The sequence below is a fragment of the Aulonocara sp. 'chitande type north' Nkhata Bay genome, linkage group LG2 (assembly GCF_057382095.1).
Source record: "Aulonocara sp. 'chitande type north' Nkhata Bay isolate Kocher_YH1m ecotype deep benthic linkage group LG2, A_spYH_male_GT1.1, whole genome shotgun sequence".
NCBI lineage: Eukaryota > Metazoa > Chordata > Actinopteri > Cichliformes > Cichlidae > Aulonocara > Aulonocara sp. 'chitande type north' Nkhata Bay.
The window spans coordinates 432,091-448,305 of record NC_141345.1 but is presented as its reverse complement, the minus strand read 5'-3'; the positions used below and the strand labels follow the sequence as shown (position 1 = coordinate 448,305).

Genomic DNA, 16,215 nt, shown 5'->3' with positions numbered 1-16,215 from the left:
CCTGACCACCGAGAACACTCATGTTAACTTTTATCAAGTGGAAAAAAAGTTAGCTTGTTTATATTATGCTAACATAGCTGTGTCGCTAGCGGTCACGTAGCACATCATTATATACCAGCTAGCCCAACTTCAGTAACCCTACAAACGTCACTGCTGTTTAGTTTTCTGTCTTCATTTATGTTGGAAGTGATAACAGCGTACGTTTGAATTTGTTTCCAAACCCCCGCAGTCAGGACATGCTATATTGTATTTAGATAGAAGCTAGCGAGCTAACTCCCTGCTAACTTCTGACTCCGTTAAATGTCATAAATTCCGTTTTCATGGATGCCTGGATGTTAAACTCAATTGTTACACCTGGTAGAGCAGAACGCTGATCATTTTATTAAAGATGAAATACTTTAGACAGTTTTTCAACTCTCAGTAATGCCATAGTGATCGTTTGATATATGGACCTGCAGCGGAGTTTAGGCCCAGACACGGCTAGTGACGTCAGACTGAACAACCGGATTGGAAAGGGGAAGTGTTTAGAACCCCCCCCCCCCAAATCATGACCAGGGTGGGGGCAGTGCTGAAGGATACAATGCATAACGGGGTTTGCTGACTCAATAACCACAGAGCCTCGAAACCTCCCCCCCCTTAACATCAGCACAAATGCTGTGCACTGGGAGCTCCATGGTTTAGGTTTAAATGACCTCACTCTGGTTTTGTAAAACTAATGGAAAATTGTTCATATTATGCTCTCACAAGTTTACTGAGCCACTTCTGCACCTTTGTTTCTCTCCTTTGACTCTGCCATCAATCAATCGATGTTTTTAACTCTGACTGCATTTCTCCATGAGCTTACTATCTGGTATGGCTGTAATTATGGATACCAGTTCATTATTTTTGACCATCTGCTCCTATCCTTCAAGGTCACATGGGTCAGCTGGAGGACTGTTGACTTTTGCTTAACCGGGTGAAACTCTCTCAAGTTGAACACAGGATACACACACACACACACACACACACACACACACACACACGCAAATCTCCCATGTACACAGACACGCACACACACACACGCACGCACACACACACACACACACACACACACACACACACACACACACGCACACACACGCACACACACACACACACACGCACACACACACACACACGCAAATGTCTCATGTACACAGACACGCACTTACACACACACACACACACCCCCCCCGCTGCAAGTCATGTGCTTTTAGGTTGTAAGATGTGAAGATTTATGTGCTTTCTGTGCTGAGGTGTTTTTTTTTCTGTTCTCAAACTGCTCTCCCCGAGGAGCTCAGTCTGCGAGGATATCTTTTTTCTCCTCCTCTTTCCTCGTGTGTATTTCCATTGTTTTTTTCGTACCTCCCCTACCTGTCTTCCCAGTGTTATGTTTGTGTATTCCATGTATGGTCAGAAAGGGTGCTCATGATGGCACCGGATTGTCTGGTAGCCTTTTAAACAATTTCCCTCGGGATAAATAAAGTATTGTTACTCTATCTATCAATCAATCAATCAATCAATCAATCAATCAATCATGTGACTTGAAGTAGTTTGTTTAGCCTTAAATTTGCTATTTAGCTTGTAAAAGTGGCTTTCAATCTGTCATTTTCCCACTTATATTGTAAAAATTAGTAAACTTTAGTTACATGTTATAAATGGTTTCACTTGCTATCTTTAGTTAAGTTACCAACAGAAATACTGCAGAGCACTCTCTAAATCAATTCACTGCACTTAAGCCAGAGCCACTGAATGGCACTGAGTCAAGCTAACTGAAACCTAGCACTGGGAATTTCCCAACTCTTGTAATAATTTAAAATAAAATCGTGATAAAATAAAAATAAAATCTTTATAACATTTCATGCAGTTCATGACTGAAAAACAGCATTGTGCTGGTTAAAAATAAGGACAGGGAAGTAAGTCTGAGGAACAGGAGGAACTGATATGATTGTGACTCACTGCAACAATGAAATCACTTGCTAGTTTATTAGCCTGGTAGCTAGCAGGTGTGGGAAGATTTTCGAATGCTGTGGCAGAACCAGCCAAATCGATATTTTGATTATAGGAGGTTTTGTGTCACTGGACCCAAAGAATTTGAGAACCACTTGTCTATGGGATTAATTTAAAAACCATTAGCACATTATTATTATCAAAATAACCAGAATTTATAGGTACGTCTGATCAACGTATATATTTTTCTTTTACAAAATCCATCCACCCCAACTTGCTCAGAATGACAGCGCTACAGTTTTTGTGGAACTGTGAACACACATGACACAAGAAGCACATTGACAAATCTTTGTTGGCAAGGTTCACATGTTATTGTAGCAACCGTTCAACATCCCCTTTTGTTATAGGAAATGTCAGCACACAGTTGTCTGGGTACTTGTTTCCCATCGCGGTTCTCCCACTGACAAGTGTTATTGGAAATATGGAGTGGAACTTGATGATGTCTGCCACAGAGTCAAACATCTGAGGAAAAATAAAGGGAATTAGAGTAAATATAGTGCGATTGAGGGTTCTTAATGAAACATTTTCTGAAATGTGTTCACTCACATCATTTGAACGATATCCTGTGCCCAATGCGTACTTTTTTGTGCTCTCGACAAACCGAATTTTGACATTGTAAACCTTCTTCTCATGATACACAACCAATACCAAGGGTTCAAAGTTGCTGTTGGTGGAGCAGTCTCGTACCAAAAATGCACCATCCTAATGGGAGGAGTTACAGAAAGAAAAGAATACTCCTGTTAAACTGTGCTTTTGGTGTGTTGTTTTTACACTTTCAACTGATATAGATCCAAATAACTATGTTTAACATCTGCCCAAGCTTAAGACATGTTCAGTTATATTTTTATATTTAGAGTCCTTATTCATATACCTTGTTCACCAGGTGCAAGGCGTGCTCAGCATCTGCTCGATTACATGTCCCGATGTACCAATCTTCCTCACAGGTCTGCCAGAAAAGTTCATTGATCAGTGGATTCAAAGCTAGTTAATATCACGTTGTGATGGATATCATTCTTGATTACAGGATTAGTTTGGGTTAATTATGGATAGTTGTGAAAAATTAGATACACCTCCACTGTTTCCATAGGAATTAAAGGGGTAATTAGCAGCCAGGTGATGCCAATACACTTGATTAGCTGATCATCAGCACATGTGATCATCTCTAAAACACAGAAGCTTAGGCATTTTGCTGGAAATGATTATTCAGGTGTTTGTTAACACAATACTACAGTTTTCCCAGGAGTGGATTCCCCCAAGAAATTCACCCCAAGGTCAAACTGTACATTGCTAGGTGCTACAAAATAAGTGAAAAATACCCAAGAGCTACATCTTAGACTCTACAGGCCTCAGTTAACATGCTGAACCTTAAAGCTCTTGAATGTACAATTAGAAAAAGAATGAACATGTTTGGCCTTTTTGAAAGGGTTACCAGTAGAAAGCTACTTCTTTCTGAAGAAACGTAGTAGCATGGCTGCAAGTCTGCAAAGTTGCATCTTAACAAACCACAACATCTCAGGAACAGTCTCCTTTGGACTGATGAGACCAAAGTGGAGATATTTGGCGTGGCGAGGTGTAATTTCTTGGCTCAGCTGCTGGAGGGAAAGGTGGAGCAAAGTGGTTGAGGAGAAGTGCCAGCTGAAGAGAATAGTGCATCTGCTAATTAAGCTCTCCTACTGAATAATAGGTGTTAAAAACTGTGTCTATGCAATACTGAAGTGACTCATAGTAGCAAAGATACTTGCTGCTGCCACATGCTAAACATAGCATGTCAGTGCAAACACCTCTTACCAACTGGTGGTGGAGGTATGATGGCTGGGTCTTGTTTTGCAGACACAGGATCTGTGCAGTTGATCATAAACTCCGCTGCATACCAAAGTACTCTTAAGTGAAGTCTAAGGCCATCTGTCCAACAGCTAAAGCATGACTGAAACTGGATCATGCAACCGGGAAAATCATCCCAAGTACAGCAGCAAATCTACAACGAATGACCCAGTCAAAGTCCAGACCTCAACCTGATTGAAATAGATGGTGGGACCCTAAGAAAGCTGCACATGAACAAATGCCTGCAAACCTCAATGAACTGAAGCAATGTTGTAAAGAAGAGTGGGCCAAAATCCCTCCACAATGACACAAGGGACTGGTAAAGTCCTTTAAAGTCATTCTTGAATCCTGAATCACTTAACCTTTCAAATGTCTTTTTTAGAGTTCTACGAAAATTTTAAGTTTGGAAAGAAAAGCGTCTGGACTTCTTTAAGTTTCCTTGAAGATGTTTCCCGTCTCATCCAAGAAGCTTCTGCAGTTCTAAGAGCAGTTGGTGGAGAGTCCCAGATTTTAAGCCCTATGGGAGTGTCCCCAAGAGGGTCATGGACCCCCTCTTGATCCTCTACCGAATCACACGAGCCAAGGTGTGAAAGTGGGTGTGGGTCACAATCAGCCAAGGTTTCAGGTGAACCCACTGTCAAACCTATCCCCACACTGTCATGTGATTTACTGAGGTTAAATGGCCCAGGATGTGAGTGGGTGTTAAGGTGTCTGGGGAGGGAACTCAAAACTGGATTATAGATGTCAGTTGGTGTCGTAAGCCACCTTCTCTGTTCAAAGATGGTCGTTCACAGTGGACATAGATGCTTCTTTCACTCCTCTTTCAAACCGTCTGTCTTCTCTGTCCAAAATGTGAACATTGGCGTCCTTGAAACAATGACCTTTGTCCTTTAGATGCATGCGAGTTGTGTCCCGTGGAGGTGGCTCTTCCATGTTGTGAACCCATTGGGCTAGTTTTCACAGTGGGTTCACCTGAAACCTTGGCTGATTGTGACTCACACCCACTTTCACACCTTGGCTCATGTGATTAGGTAGAGGATCCATACGGGGCACATGACCCTCTTGGGGACACTCCCATAGGGCTGGGAATCTGGGACTATCCACCAACTGCTCTTAGAACTGAAGAAGCTTCTTGGATGAGAGGTGAAAAGTCTCTTAAAGAAGTCCAGACGCTTCTTTCCAAGCTCCTTAGAGTACGATGACCTGGATGACTGAGAACCTTTACAGACATACTTCAACAAAAACTTTCTTTTTCACATGACTGTGGCAGCACATGTACCTGTTGAGGCTTTTCCATTGGGACAAAGTCGTGCTGGTCAAAGTCTTCTTTCGTCTGAGGCCATTCATGGTGATGGCGTTTTGATGGGACCCTTTCTTTAAGTAGATGTCAGGGGGGACTTATTAAGTCAGTAACTGTATAATGACTGATGATGACGAGCCCAAAGATACTTACCTAGACTTTGATGGGTCCTAAATAAAAGATAAAAAAGATGCATGTAAATAAGACATTTAAAAAAGCATCTTGAGAAGCCTGAAAATATAAAGTCAGACCTTCTTTCTAAGTGAGACTCCAAATCCAGTGAATGCCTGTAACTGCCGTGTGTAAGACTTTCAGAACTGAGTGGACCTAAAAATAAAAACCCTTTATGTGTTAATACAGTTGTAAACAATTATTGGTAACACTTTATCACAAGAGGCTGTGATTTTTATCTTACCTTTCATATGTGAACTAAACTCTGCCTGTTAAAAGTATAAAAAGAGAGTTAAGCGACAATGCTTGGTGAAATTTGTAGAATAAAATCAAATGTATATATGAATAAGGAAAGCATGTTTATTTTACAGTATTTCTCATAGGACTTAGTTTGTTAAGAGATGGTGAATAAAACGCAAACAACACCTTCTTATAGGTTCAGCATTTTCAGCTACTTACATTTCTAGTGGTCCCGTGCTCTCTGCTGAAATCAAATGACATTAAATAACATGTCAGAAGAGCCTCCAGCATTTTCTGTGATAATCTTTCCAACCAGCAGATGGTGTCATCGCTACACTGTACAAACTGTGGGGTGTTGTTTTTGCTTTACACCATTATTGCAGGGGAAAACGTCACACTGGGTTATCGTCAACTCCAGCAAATTAAAACCACAGTGTCAGGTTCTATATGTAAAATAAAACAGTACTCACTCTCTCCTGCAACCTTGCTGTGGAGCCTTTCCAGACAAGACATTGACCAACTCCAGGGTAAAAGGTGACGGTGATTGCAAACTCCTGCAGGAACAAAGAATCAAACAGTAAGTGCATCCATAAGGCAGATAAATACAACAATGAGTAACTTAAACAATAATTTAGCAAATTACCTTTGTGAGTGCTGTAATGTTAGAAAGAGAAAAAGTTGGTCACCTTTTTGATAGTTTGTCAGCATTACAATTTATTGAAAGATAAAAAAACAAACAAACAGTAGTACAGTAAACTGTATTGTTTGGCACGTGAAGTTACCTGTTCTCCTTTTGGCACAGGTGGAATCCTCCTATCTGTAACTACACCACGTGAATATACAATATGAGATTTAAACTGTGACCCAGAAAGGCAAAACAATTTCAGTCAGCTGAGATGTTACCTGTTTTCATCTTTTGTCGGCCAGGCTTCAGATCTCTATTTATCACAGGTGCTGTGTTTCAAACACAGAAGACAAAGGTGAAAAGGTTCTTTTCTGGGACAGAATCAGCTTTTACTCAGTTTACGGAAAACATTACAGTACATTTAACTAAAGACAACCAGCATCCTTCAATTAATCTGTAATAATCAGCTTTAGTATTAGAGGATGCCAAATCTACTGAGATCAGAAGCTGTAAATCTATGAGAAAAAAGTATTTTATGTTAAGCTGCATTAAATTAAACAGAAAAAAAGAGTCGCCAAAGACTGCACATCACTAGGGGCTGAATATTTCTCACCACACCATGCATGGATGAGAGGTATATCTAGATCCTGCTTAGTTAAAAAATATTCTTAAGAATTTCAAGACAATGTCTCCCATTTTTGAAATGTTGATTAATTTTAAATGTTTGCCCTTCCCAGTGGTGCAGTCACCTCTATGCCGCCCTCTGTGCCATCTCTGGTAAACTTTTCATGTCAACCTATCCATTTGTTTCGGAGCATTACCACAAACAATACAACAAAAAGACATACAGACTGATGAAATGAACTACATAACTTCATGTTATCTGGTTGAGTTAAAAACTAGCTGAATATCGACAGCTACCACTAAATCCCCAAGTTGTTTAGGTGGAGTTGACTTTCCTACTTTGTCAGTCAAGTGTAAAACACAACTTCAGATTTCTTTTGAAGTACTTTCTTTTCATTCTTCTTTGATTTTAAGCGACAATTAGAGCTAGTATTTGCTTCACTATGTTCATTAGCTAGTCGCTGCCCACTCTGGCAGTGCAAAGGTGCAAGGGCAGGCAGCAACTAATTAATGAAGTTAGTTGCATCATATGGGTTTTCAGCATGAGTAATGCCGTCTAAGTGACTCTGTGCTTTGATGAGCAGCAACCAAGAAGAGAGAAATTATTAAGCCATTGCAAAGACTAAGTTACCTTCAATATTTATCCAATGTTTTCTCATTTTCATTGATCATATTTGCCAGCACAAGCTGCTGTTACCAGGCAAAGTATGGATGTGCGCGATTATGTAATTAAGTTATTTTAACTGTTAATTAACTGTGATTTAATAGTTTTGTTTTTCAAGGTAAACAAAGATGTCTCTGATTTGAATTTCACTGTTACTGTTCAGTATCTTTACCACAATAATCACTCAATTTTAAATGCGTTGTAGGTTTACCTGTTGAAAATGGTGTTTCTCTGGATGGACATCTTGGGAGGATGTTTGAGTTTCCCTGATTGATTGAAGAGCACAACGAAATGTGGAGTACGGTCAGTAAGGTAGTTGCATTCAAATTGTATATTCATTAATGAAGACCAAAAAAGAAACCTTACAGGGGAGAGTGATGAAAGGTTGTGAGCTGATGATGACCTTGGGAGATCCCTGTCTTAAGAGCCAAAGAAACACTCTCATCAATGACTGTGATGATAGTACTTTAAGAAGTTCCAGTGTAAGCTGACAGTTTAAACACCCTGTGAGTTTGTATCATTCCTGTAAGTCGGTCGATGTCGGTCCCAGTAGTGCACTGCAGCAGCAGACTGTATTGATTACAGAGGGAGAATGCTCCAAGTGTGAACAAATTTAAAAGCCACATTCACTATAAAGTTGTAGACATGCAGCTGTGAGGCCCCTGGCTGCGGGCCACATCCAAGCAGGAGAGTAAAGCGAGCTTGTTCGCACTGCACATTTCCCTCTCTTCCCCCTCAGCTGCTGGATAATTGTAATCTCCCGCAGTCTGACTCAGCCAACAGATGGCCCTGGAGACCCACTGGCAGATCATGCTCACTCAGCATGAGCTCTTTCTCAGATCCAGGCTGCTTTCATTCTCACCACAGTTTGTGGTAGATCTGTTTTTTCCCCTGCACCTCATTCAGCTTCATTCTAATTACATTCATGAGAGCATTTCTGTGTAGGAAGGTAAAATAGACTCAGTGTCCCTGTGTCAAGTACAAATAGTACTTTAAGTCAAGTTTGAAGAAGTTTGGGAATTATTAAAATCATTTTAGTGGTTTTAGATTAAGATAACTGCTTAACAATTCATTTAATAATTACTTGTGGACGTATGTCCTTAATCCACTGTATATGTATACATTTAAGAAATAATGAAAAAAGGAAATAATAAAACACTATTAAACATAATAATAATAATAATCACTAAGCTCCTCTTACTTTCATGTTTTAATGTGCTTTATTAGGACCAAATAAACAACTTTTCTCAGTGGTCTCATTAAAGACGCTTTAAATACATTTTCAACTCATGAAATTAAAATCAAGCTATAGCTGAGGTAGTAGCAGTACTAGATGTTAGTATGAACAAAACTAACATTAAAATAGAAATGAAAGACTTTCTTTCTACCTGCATACTCTTGGTCATCATTTATGGGCCTCGCAGGGAGAATGCGTACACTAAGCACTTCTTCCTGGTTATCCACCACGTCGTACTCTGGTTCCTCTACGTTGTTAGCATATCTTTGAGTTCTGTTCCTTTCTGCTCTGCTGCGATCCTGTGAAAAGAAAATTGCAGCTTCTTTAGAGTGGGAAATGACACTGGCCTGCTGTTATTATTGCCATTATTTTTGTTTTTTGTTGTAGTTTTTTTTAACTTGCCTTTTCTTGCCCTCAACATCAGTATAAAGTAACATATTCTGAGCAGGCAACTCTTTGCAGTTTCGATGCACATACAGTACACTAAGCACAGGAAGCAACTATGGTGATATAACCCGCTGCTTGTCCCCCAGGGATTTCCTCATTTACAATTACACAGGCACCAAAGCCAACACATCATAGAAAAAGAGGTGATAGCTTGTGACACAGTGTTAAAAATCAGCAGCGTCTATTTCTGGGAGTTAATGACATATGACACAAAGTGCATTGTGACCATGTTTGGTATTTTGTTCCTGCTGTTGCAAATTTGGAAAGATGGGTGAGATTACGGTGAATACACAGTTAACGGGTGCATTGATCGTGCCGAATCAAACCTGCTCCTCTCCTTTAGTTAAAAACCTCCTTTGCTTTTAATGAGGAGAAGTCAAGACTGACTTTTCCACAAGGAAATTGATGTTTGTGTCCAGCAGGTGCAGTGTTACCATTAGACATTTGTGCACCACCCAACCTGAATATTTTGTGGAAACCATGTGTCCATGTTTTCTGTCTCTAATGATGCACCCTGAGACTTTATTTTAAAAATACTGGGCTGGAAATGTATTTTTTTAATTCCCCATTTATTAAACTAATCTATCTAAACTACCTGACTAACGCAGTCTTAATGAGAAAATTAAATTGCAAGCAATCCTTAATCGACATTTAAACCAAATAAAAAAAAGTAACAGTATAGGTTTTTAAACAGATATTAGTCCTCCTCAGCTAAAAACACTTTTATGAAAAGAAAACATTTGAGATATGCAACATTAGATTTTACTTCAGGTCTGTTACACATTTTTGTAGTTTGCTGTAGTTCATGATACAATGTTCAAAATAGTTTTTCAGAATATGATTGAACTATAATGTTTTTGTTGTAGAAATCAACTCTAACTCGACATTTTCAGTCTTTGAATCATCATATAGATCATAGAGTTCAATAGAGTTCAATAGAGTTATCCAGATGAATGAGAAAAAAACAAAAACATACGTTTAGGTTTTTAAGTTAAGATCAGATTTCGTCCCTTTCTGATGTACATGCAAGCCGTTTCCTCTTTCCAGAGGACTTTGGTCATTACGTTTGAGTGTTAGCACTTTGCGCCATGCAACGTCGTTCTGCTCTGCACTTCTGAGAAGCATCGTGAACCTAAGCGCTTAGGAAAGTACAGAAGAAGCTTTCCTCTAAACACAGAGCATTTCCTTGTAATACCTTGGTGCTGACATTACATAGTAATCGCCCAAACAATACGTTTACCTAGAATATATAACAACTATTTTAATTTCTTTAAACCTCTTATGTTTTTAAATGATAGACGTATAATGTATTAATTCATTAACAAGTATTATTAATAGTAACCAACACATGTCAGCAGAGTGCATGTAAACTTATGAGAAAATTATTGTATAATTGGTGACACTAATATAAAATATTTCACAATTTCAGTTTAGAAATGATATTACTAAATCACAGAGAACAATCCTTGTCGCCTACAATGTGTTGTTTTTACAATGCACTAACAATGACAGAGCAGAATCTCACTTCAGTCATTTCTGTGCTAAAAGGTAATTACACAGGGGGCTGCAGACTCCCAGCGTATCCCCTGGGAACATTCATGTGGAACCAGCAGCGAAACGCTGTGGATACGGCCGCCATAACTCACCATTATCACAGCAGACTCATGGCTGTTCCCTCTCTCTGCAGCTAACGAGGGGGTGAAACAAAAATGAAAAACATCATTAGTTGGGTGTTCAGCAAAAGAATGTGGCCTTCCAATACAGTTTGTCCTTGGACTTTTCTTACTCAACAGTTACACATGCAGAGGAATGAGGTCATTATATACAACAAAACAGAGCCGTTTGTGGCCTCCTGCTGCTGTCACTTGGAGCCACGATGTTTTCTTTCGGGTGTGAATTATATTTTTAACATAACAGAAACTGTTCAGCAATTTTTTTTAACACTTTTTAAAAAAATGTTAACTCAATCCATCCATCCATTGAAGGTTGATCATTTGACATTTGACATTACCACCTAGGGGTGGGGGAAAAAATCGATACTGTGTAGTATCGTGATATTTTGTTTGCTAATGATGTATCGATACAGGGACAGCAGAAATCGATATTTTGTTACAAAAAAGGTTTTTGTGCTCTGACTTCAGAGCATGTTGATCCTTTTTCTGAGCAAGAATCCTGACATTCCTTCACTGTCCAAATGTGTTTAACTTGTTTTTGGCAGCAATAAACATGAGTGTTTACTTATTTTAATTTAAGACATGTTTTATTTTAATTAAGTTTAAAACTTTTTTATTTAACGCAAAATTATGTTTTGTTTTAATTTACTTTCAAATTCTTCAGATGCTGAAGGGGCTGCATAGTTTTCATATTGCATAGTTCAGAATAGCTGTAATTGTACCAGATGGTTGCATTCAGTTAAGCTGGACTAGACTGTAATACAAACCGTTCAGTTTGTCAACAATAAAACTGAAATGAGAGAAAGACTGAGTGCGAGACTTTGATATTAGATAAAATGAATATTGATAAAGTTTACCTTTATGTACAGAATCTGAATATCGCAAAATATTTTTTAAAATTGCAATAATACCGTATCGTGCGTTATGTATTGTGATAATATCGTATCGTGGGATGTATGGTGATTCCCACCTCCATTATCACCTGGCTTTGGAGTTTGTTCTTCAAATGGAAGGACTGATGATGCCAAAAAGCAAAAAGCAAAAAACAAACAATCAAACAAACAAAAACAAAAACAAAAAACCAAGCAAAACAAAAATACCAGAACTATTCAATTATTCTTATCTTATGTTAAGCACGCTGAGTTTACATGTAACAAAGTGTCATTGAAATTAACACTGACGAGTTTTTCTTGGTCATAGCTGAATTATGGTCAACAGTTCTGACCCCCCCCCCCAACACCCAAAAATCTAAGAAGCAAACCAAAAAACTTGTATTAGTTAAAATTCATGACGATGATCAAGTTTGCTAATGATTATATTTGACTTTTTAAATATAATTGTTCACATATTAACATTATTCCTACTTAAAATGAGGTTCTGCAGGATTTGAAGGAAGAGACGTGACCTGGTTTAGATTTATGGAGGTGCTTATGGAGGTAACTCATATTAATAACTGAGGACACTCAGTTTATAACTTTTCTAGACCAGCGTCAGTGCTACACACTCTTGCCTTCACTCTTGGCTCAATCATACAGATGAGTTTACCTAAACTTCAGTGATGACTGTTTTATATAACTTTCTTTTCTAAAAGGTTCGGTCAAGTGTCATCAGCATAATGAGCAATAAGGCTGTATTGGCGGATTATGGGAGGCAGAGGAAACGTGATATTAGATTTTGGTTAAATACGCAAAGTAATTAGCATCCCGAACAAGTTGTAGATCACCCAAATAAGACCAGATCAAACACGATCAAACGTGAGCCTTCCCTGCAACTCGGTAATATCACTGCATGTGTCTAAAAGTATCTCTCTGTATGGTCAAGATAATGTTGCTGATTTTTACAATTTTGTTTACAGTTTTGTCTTAAAAATCTAACAATTAATTCATGAAAAATCCATAAAATTTAAACTCACAACCGTATACAATGTCAGAATTTAATCCATGAATAATTTAACCGGTCAACACTCCTTACCCCAAACATGCTGGTGCTGGTGTATTTTGAATCAAATAAACTTAATATACGTTAAATCTGATTAACTTTACACTGTTTGAAATACACTGTATTTCAAATGGTTAACACATCACTAGCGAGAGTATGTCCAAAGTCTTACTTCTTCTGTAATCTAGAGGCACATACTTGTTGAATCACAATGTGCCACAGACGGTTTTCTCATTAACAGTTCAATAATTAGGTGCTCCAGAGGTTTCAGTCTTTCTTAATGCCAAAAAACGGGGGTTAAAGTGAATAAAAGTGAGCAGATTTTACGTGGTCCACAAGTTCGTGAATATCACAAAGGTGGCTGTGAAATCGTTTTAAATTTGATCACATTAGATCACTCAGATCAAATGAACTGAAATCCAATCTCACAGTGAAACAGCTGAAGGGCACAAAGACAGTTGTTATGCTTTTGCATTAGCACGCTGCACTGAGACAGACTCGTGCAGTCACAGTTCCTTCACTTGTGTAATTTTCAAATTTTAACCTCCTGGGACCTGCGTCCACATATGTGGACATCACATTTTGGGATATTTAGACCAAAATACTAAATTTTGCTCTACAAGGGCCTGACATCCACTTACGAGGACATTATTCTGCTACCGTTCTATCAAAATTGTGAACGAATATCCTCAGATGTGGCTCTCATTTTTCCTAAAAACAAAAATAAGGTAAAAATAAAAAAATCTGGTAATTCTTTGTTTTTACATTCATCGTGTCCCAATCAGCCCAAATATCAAAGAGAAATTAAAAATGCTGCCGTGGAAGAGTTCGGGTCTTAGGAGGTTAAAAATATTCCATGAATTTTAAAATCCTGTTTTCAAAAAGGGCACAAAGAGGAAAAGAACCACATCCTCACGAGTTATCCACCAGTCTTTGATTGACAGCTTTTGATAGTTTTCTTTGGCCATGAGGGAAAACAAAACAGAAAGCAGGAAGGAAACCTGCCCAAAATAGGATTTAGGACATTTCAGCAATTTGAGGGATTGTGAAAATGCCAGCTGACATTAGAGGCTACCGACTCAAGAAGCAGCAAACTCAGTATTGGATTTGGCACTGTGGTCTAACACTCTGTGGGGCTGCCTGACTGCTTTGCAGAGCTTACTGGGCCACGGGAAGTGGGGTGGGGCGAGACATATGAAAAAGGAGATTAGATACATGGAGCTAGCATCTGAGGTTAAGCAGTTAGTCTGGAAAATAAACTTGTGCCCCATGGAAATTGGGTGCAGAGGATTGTGGCAACTCAAACCACCAGACTACTTAAGGATTTGTGACCTGGCTTTGCTATGGAGATCAAGAACGTATCAACTGCAGAGAGCGAGAATAAGCTCAGTGTGAGGAAGCGCCATCAACAAATTATGATGATTATCATTAAAAGTTATTTCCCTCTGTTGACACACGTTAATCGATTTGTATCGATTTGCAGGTAGTTAGAAGCAAGTAGATTGGTTCGCTCTTTGTGCATCTTTTATCAAACTCACTTAGCACACTTGACTTTTTAGGTTGTGCAATAAAAGCGCTCGTTGACAGTTTTCATTTTATGACTGTAATTTGGTTACGCAGTGTGAAATATTTCAATTTTGCTCTGTGTAATTATTTTTGTGAATCAAAATTAGAGGCACCTTATATTTCTAACATACATATATATGTATTTTTAGAATTGACCATAATTAACTTGACACGGTTTCAATCACACTTCAGTTTTAGGAAGTTCAATGTTCATAATAAATAATAATAAAACGACTTTTTAATCAAATTTAAACCAACTGAAATCTTGTTCTTGAATTTTAATCAAAGTGAGTTTCTCATCTTTTGCAGCAGCTCTTGCCTTTTAAAGACCCCCTTTCCTATTCACACATTTTCATCTATTTTTAGCACAGAGAAACATCTGCGCTTTGTTCTTTTGTAGCATTTACACACTCACAAATGCAGAATTTCAACATTCAACTCAAAGTGAACCCACCTTTTCTGAAGATTATACAGCAAGCACACCTTCATCAGTAAGTGACCAGCAGTTTTGTGCTTCTTTGGTTTGTGTATGGTTATAGAGAGAAAGTGTCTGCAGTATGTCTTCCTTCCCGGTGTACGCGCAGAGACACTGAGGTTGCATCAAGTCTCTAAGTCTCAGAGTTAAGCAGCCCACTGTAACCTAAAATAACTTCCTGTGTGGTGAGTAACTGGCCTATAACTCAAGGTCTTCTCTGTTTTAGACAATAAAATGGTTCTTTGCAGACAGTTTCTACTTGTGCATCTGTGCCCTGACTTTACTGACACTAAATTGTCAATTCAGAAAATGAACAAAATATTTTGCAGACGCATCCTTTCAAACACGAGTCTTCGTTTAAGTTTCTTTATTACTTCTGTGGCAACTTTTAGCTCTGTGCGAATTATTTCCTGTGTTGTTTCGCCCTGTGATTTTGACAGCTTATTGTTTGACACTATTTTAAAAGCATGCATAAAGCTAAACACTACACCAGATGCTCAGTAAATCAGGGTCGAACGAATCTTTACTAAAGTAGGTTTTTCTGTTGATTTTAAAAGGAACATGATGACATTTCGACATCTGCTCTGCCAAGCGGTAAAGGAAGCACGGTGACATTTACCCATTCTTCAACTGGCTTCATTTATGTAACAACCATATGGGTGAGCCCAAATTGTAATCTGAGTAAATATTTTAGCACGAAATTTGACTTCAGTGCAATATTTACTCATTTTATAGCACCTAATAAAGTATTGAGGATATACTTAGGAAGCACTGCTAAAAGAAAAGCTTTTGTTCACACATTCAACCCTTTAGCATTTAATGTGATAGTTATAAACCCAGAAACCCAAACTGGACAGCTGTAAACATGTAACTAACTAATATTAGTAATGTAATAGCTCAAATGAAGGAAATCTGCTGAATCGTGTTTTAAATGCGTCATTGTTGGCCATGAAGTGACATTGGAGTGAAGCTCCAATGCTCACTGAGGATAGCTCACAATAAACGTGCAGACAGTACTTATTGTTTTCTTCTTTTTTAAAAAAACTTGATCTGGAACAAATCCAGGAAGGTATTTAACGAATGTTCTCTTTAAATGCCTCATTTTCTCACATTCAGAAAGTGGTGACCTGTGCACGCACTTAAGATGACCTTTTAGCTCAAGAGAAATGGAAAACTTTTTGGTCCTTCAGTCCCAAGATTGCACACATTATTAGAGCTTCGCTTTTATTGCTTTGGCCATCTGTAAATGGTAAAGCCTGGAATCAATGCACTGCTGACATGTAATTCTGCTTCATTCTTAGATGATAACTGCTATTTTTCTGTTAATTGTGACTTTCATGTACTTTGATCCAAGTAAATATTTTTTTATAGGGATCTAAGTAGTTAACTTGCAAACTATTATGATA

The 16,215-nt window shown here is 38.3% G+C and overlaps 2 protein-coding genes across 4 annotated transcripts in view; both read right to left on the bottom strand.

The window, feature by feature from the left end:
• LOC147337143 (uncharacterized) overlaps positions 1 to 14,919 on the bottom strand; it is a 37,133-nt gene extending 22,214 nt beyond the window's left edge. The window contains exons 1-5 of the mRNA XM_086300557.1: positions 14,789 to 14,919; positions 10,804 to 10,844; positions 8,862 to 9,009; positions 7,840 to 7,892; positions 7,685 to 7,739 (exon numbers count right to left, since the gene is read on the bottom strand). Of these exons, the coding sequence (XP_086156683.1) occupies positions 7,685 to 7,739; positions 7,840 to 7,892; positions 8,862 to 9,009; positions 10,804 to 10,806 (259 nt within the window). The 5' untranslated portion in view covers positions 10,807 to 10,844; positions 14,789 to 14,919. The remainder of the gene's footprint in view (positions 1 to 7,684; positions 7,740 to 7,839; positions 7,893 to 8,861; positions 9,010 to 10,803; positions 10,845 to 14,788) is intronic.
• Positions 1,264 to 6,334, bottom strand: clnk (cytokine-dependent hematopoietic cell linker). 3 transcript variants are annotated; one of them, XM_086300545.1, is made up of 10 exons: positions 6,204 to 6,326; positions 6,031 to 6,114; positions 5,780 to 5,801; positions 5,565 to 5,589; positions 5,401 to 5,476; positions 5,303 to 5,319; positions 5,129 to 5,223; positions 2,900 to 2,974; positions 2,575 to 2,730; positions 1,264 to 2,490 (listed from the first exon to the last, which is right to left on the bottom strand). In XM_086300545.1, the coding sequence occupies exons 1-10, from the start codon at positions 6,266 to 6,268 to the stop codon at positions 2,338 to 2,340; spliced, it is 768 nt and encodes a 255-aa protein (XP_086156671.1). In that variant the 5' UTR covers positions 6,269 to 6,326; the 3' UTR covers positions 1,264 to 2,337. The 3 variants fall into 3 exon arrangements, with proteins under 3 accessions (XP_086156671.1, XP_086156662.1, XP_086156653.1); XM_086300536.1 differs by having other exon boundaries at positions 5,780 to 5,804; positions 6,204 to 6,324; XM_086300527.1 differs by having other exon boundaries at positions 5,303 to 5,476; positions 5,780 to 5,804; positions 6,204 to 6,334.
• Positions 14,920 to 16,215: the final 1,296 nt, after the last annotated feature.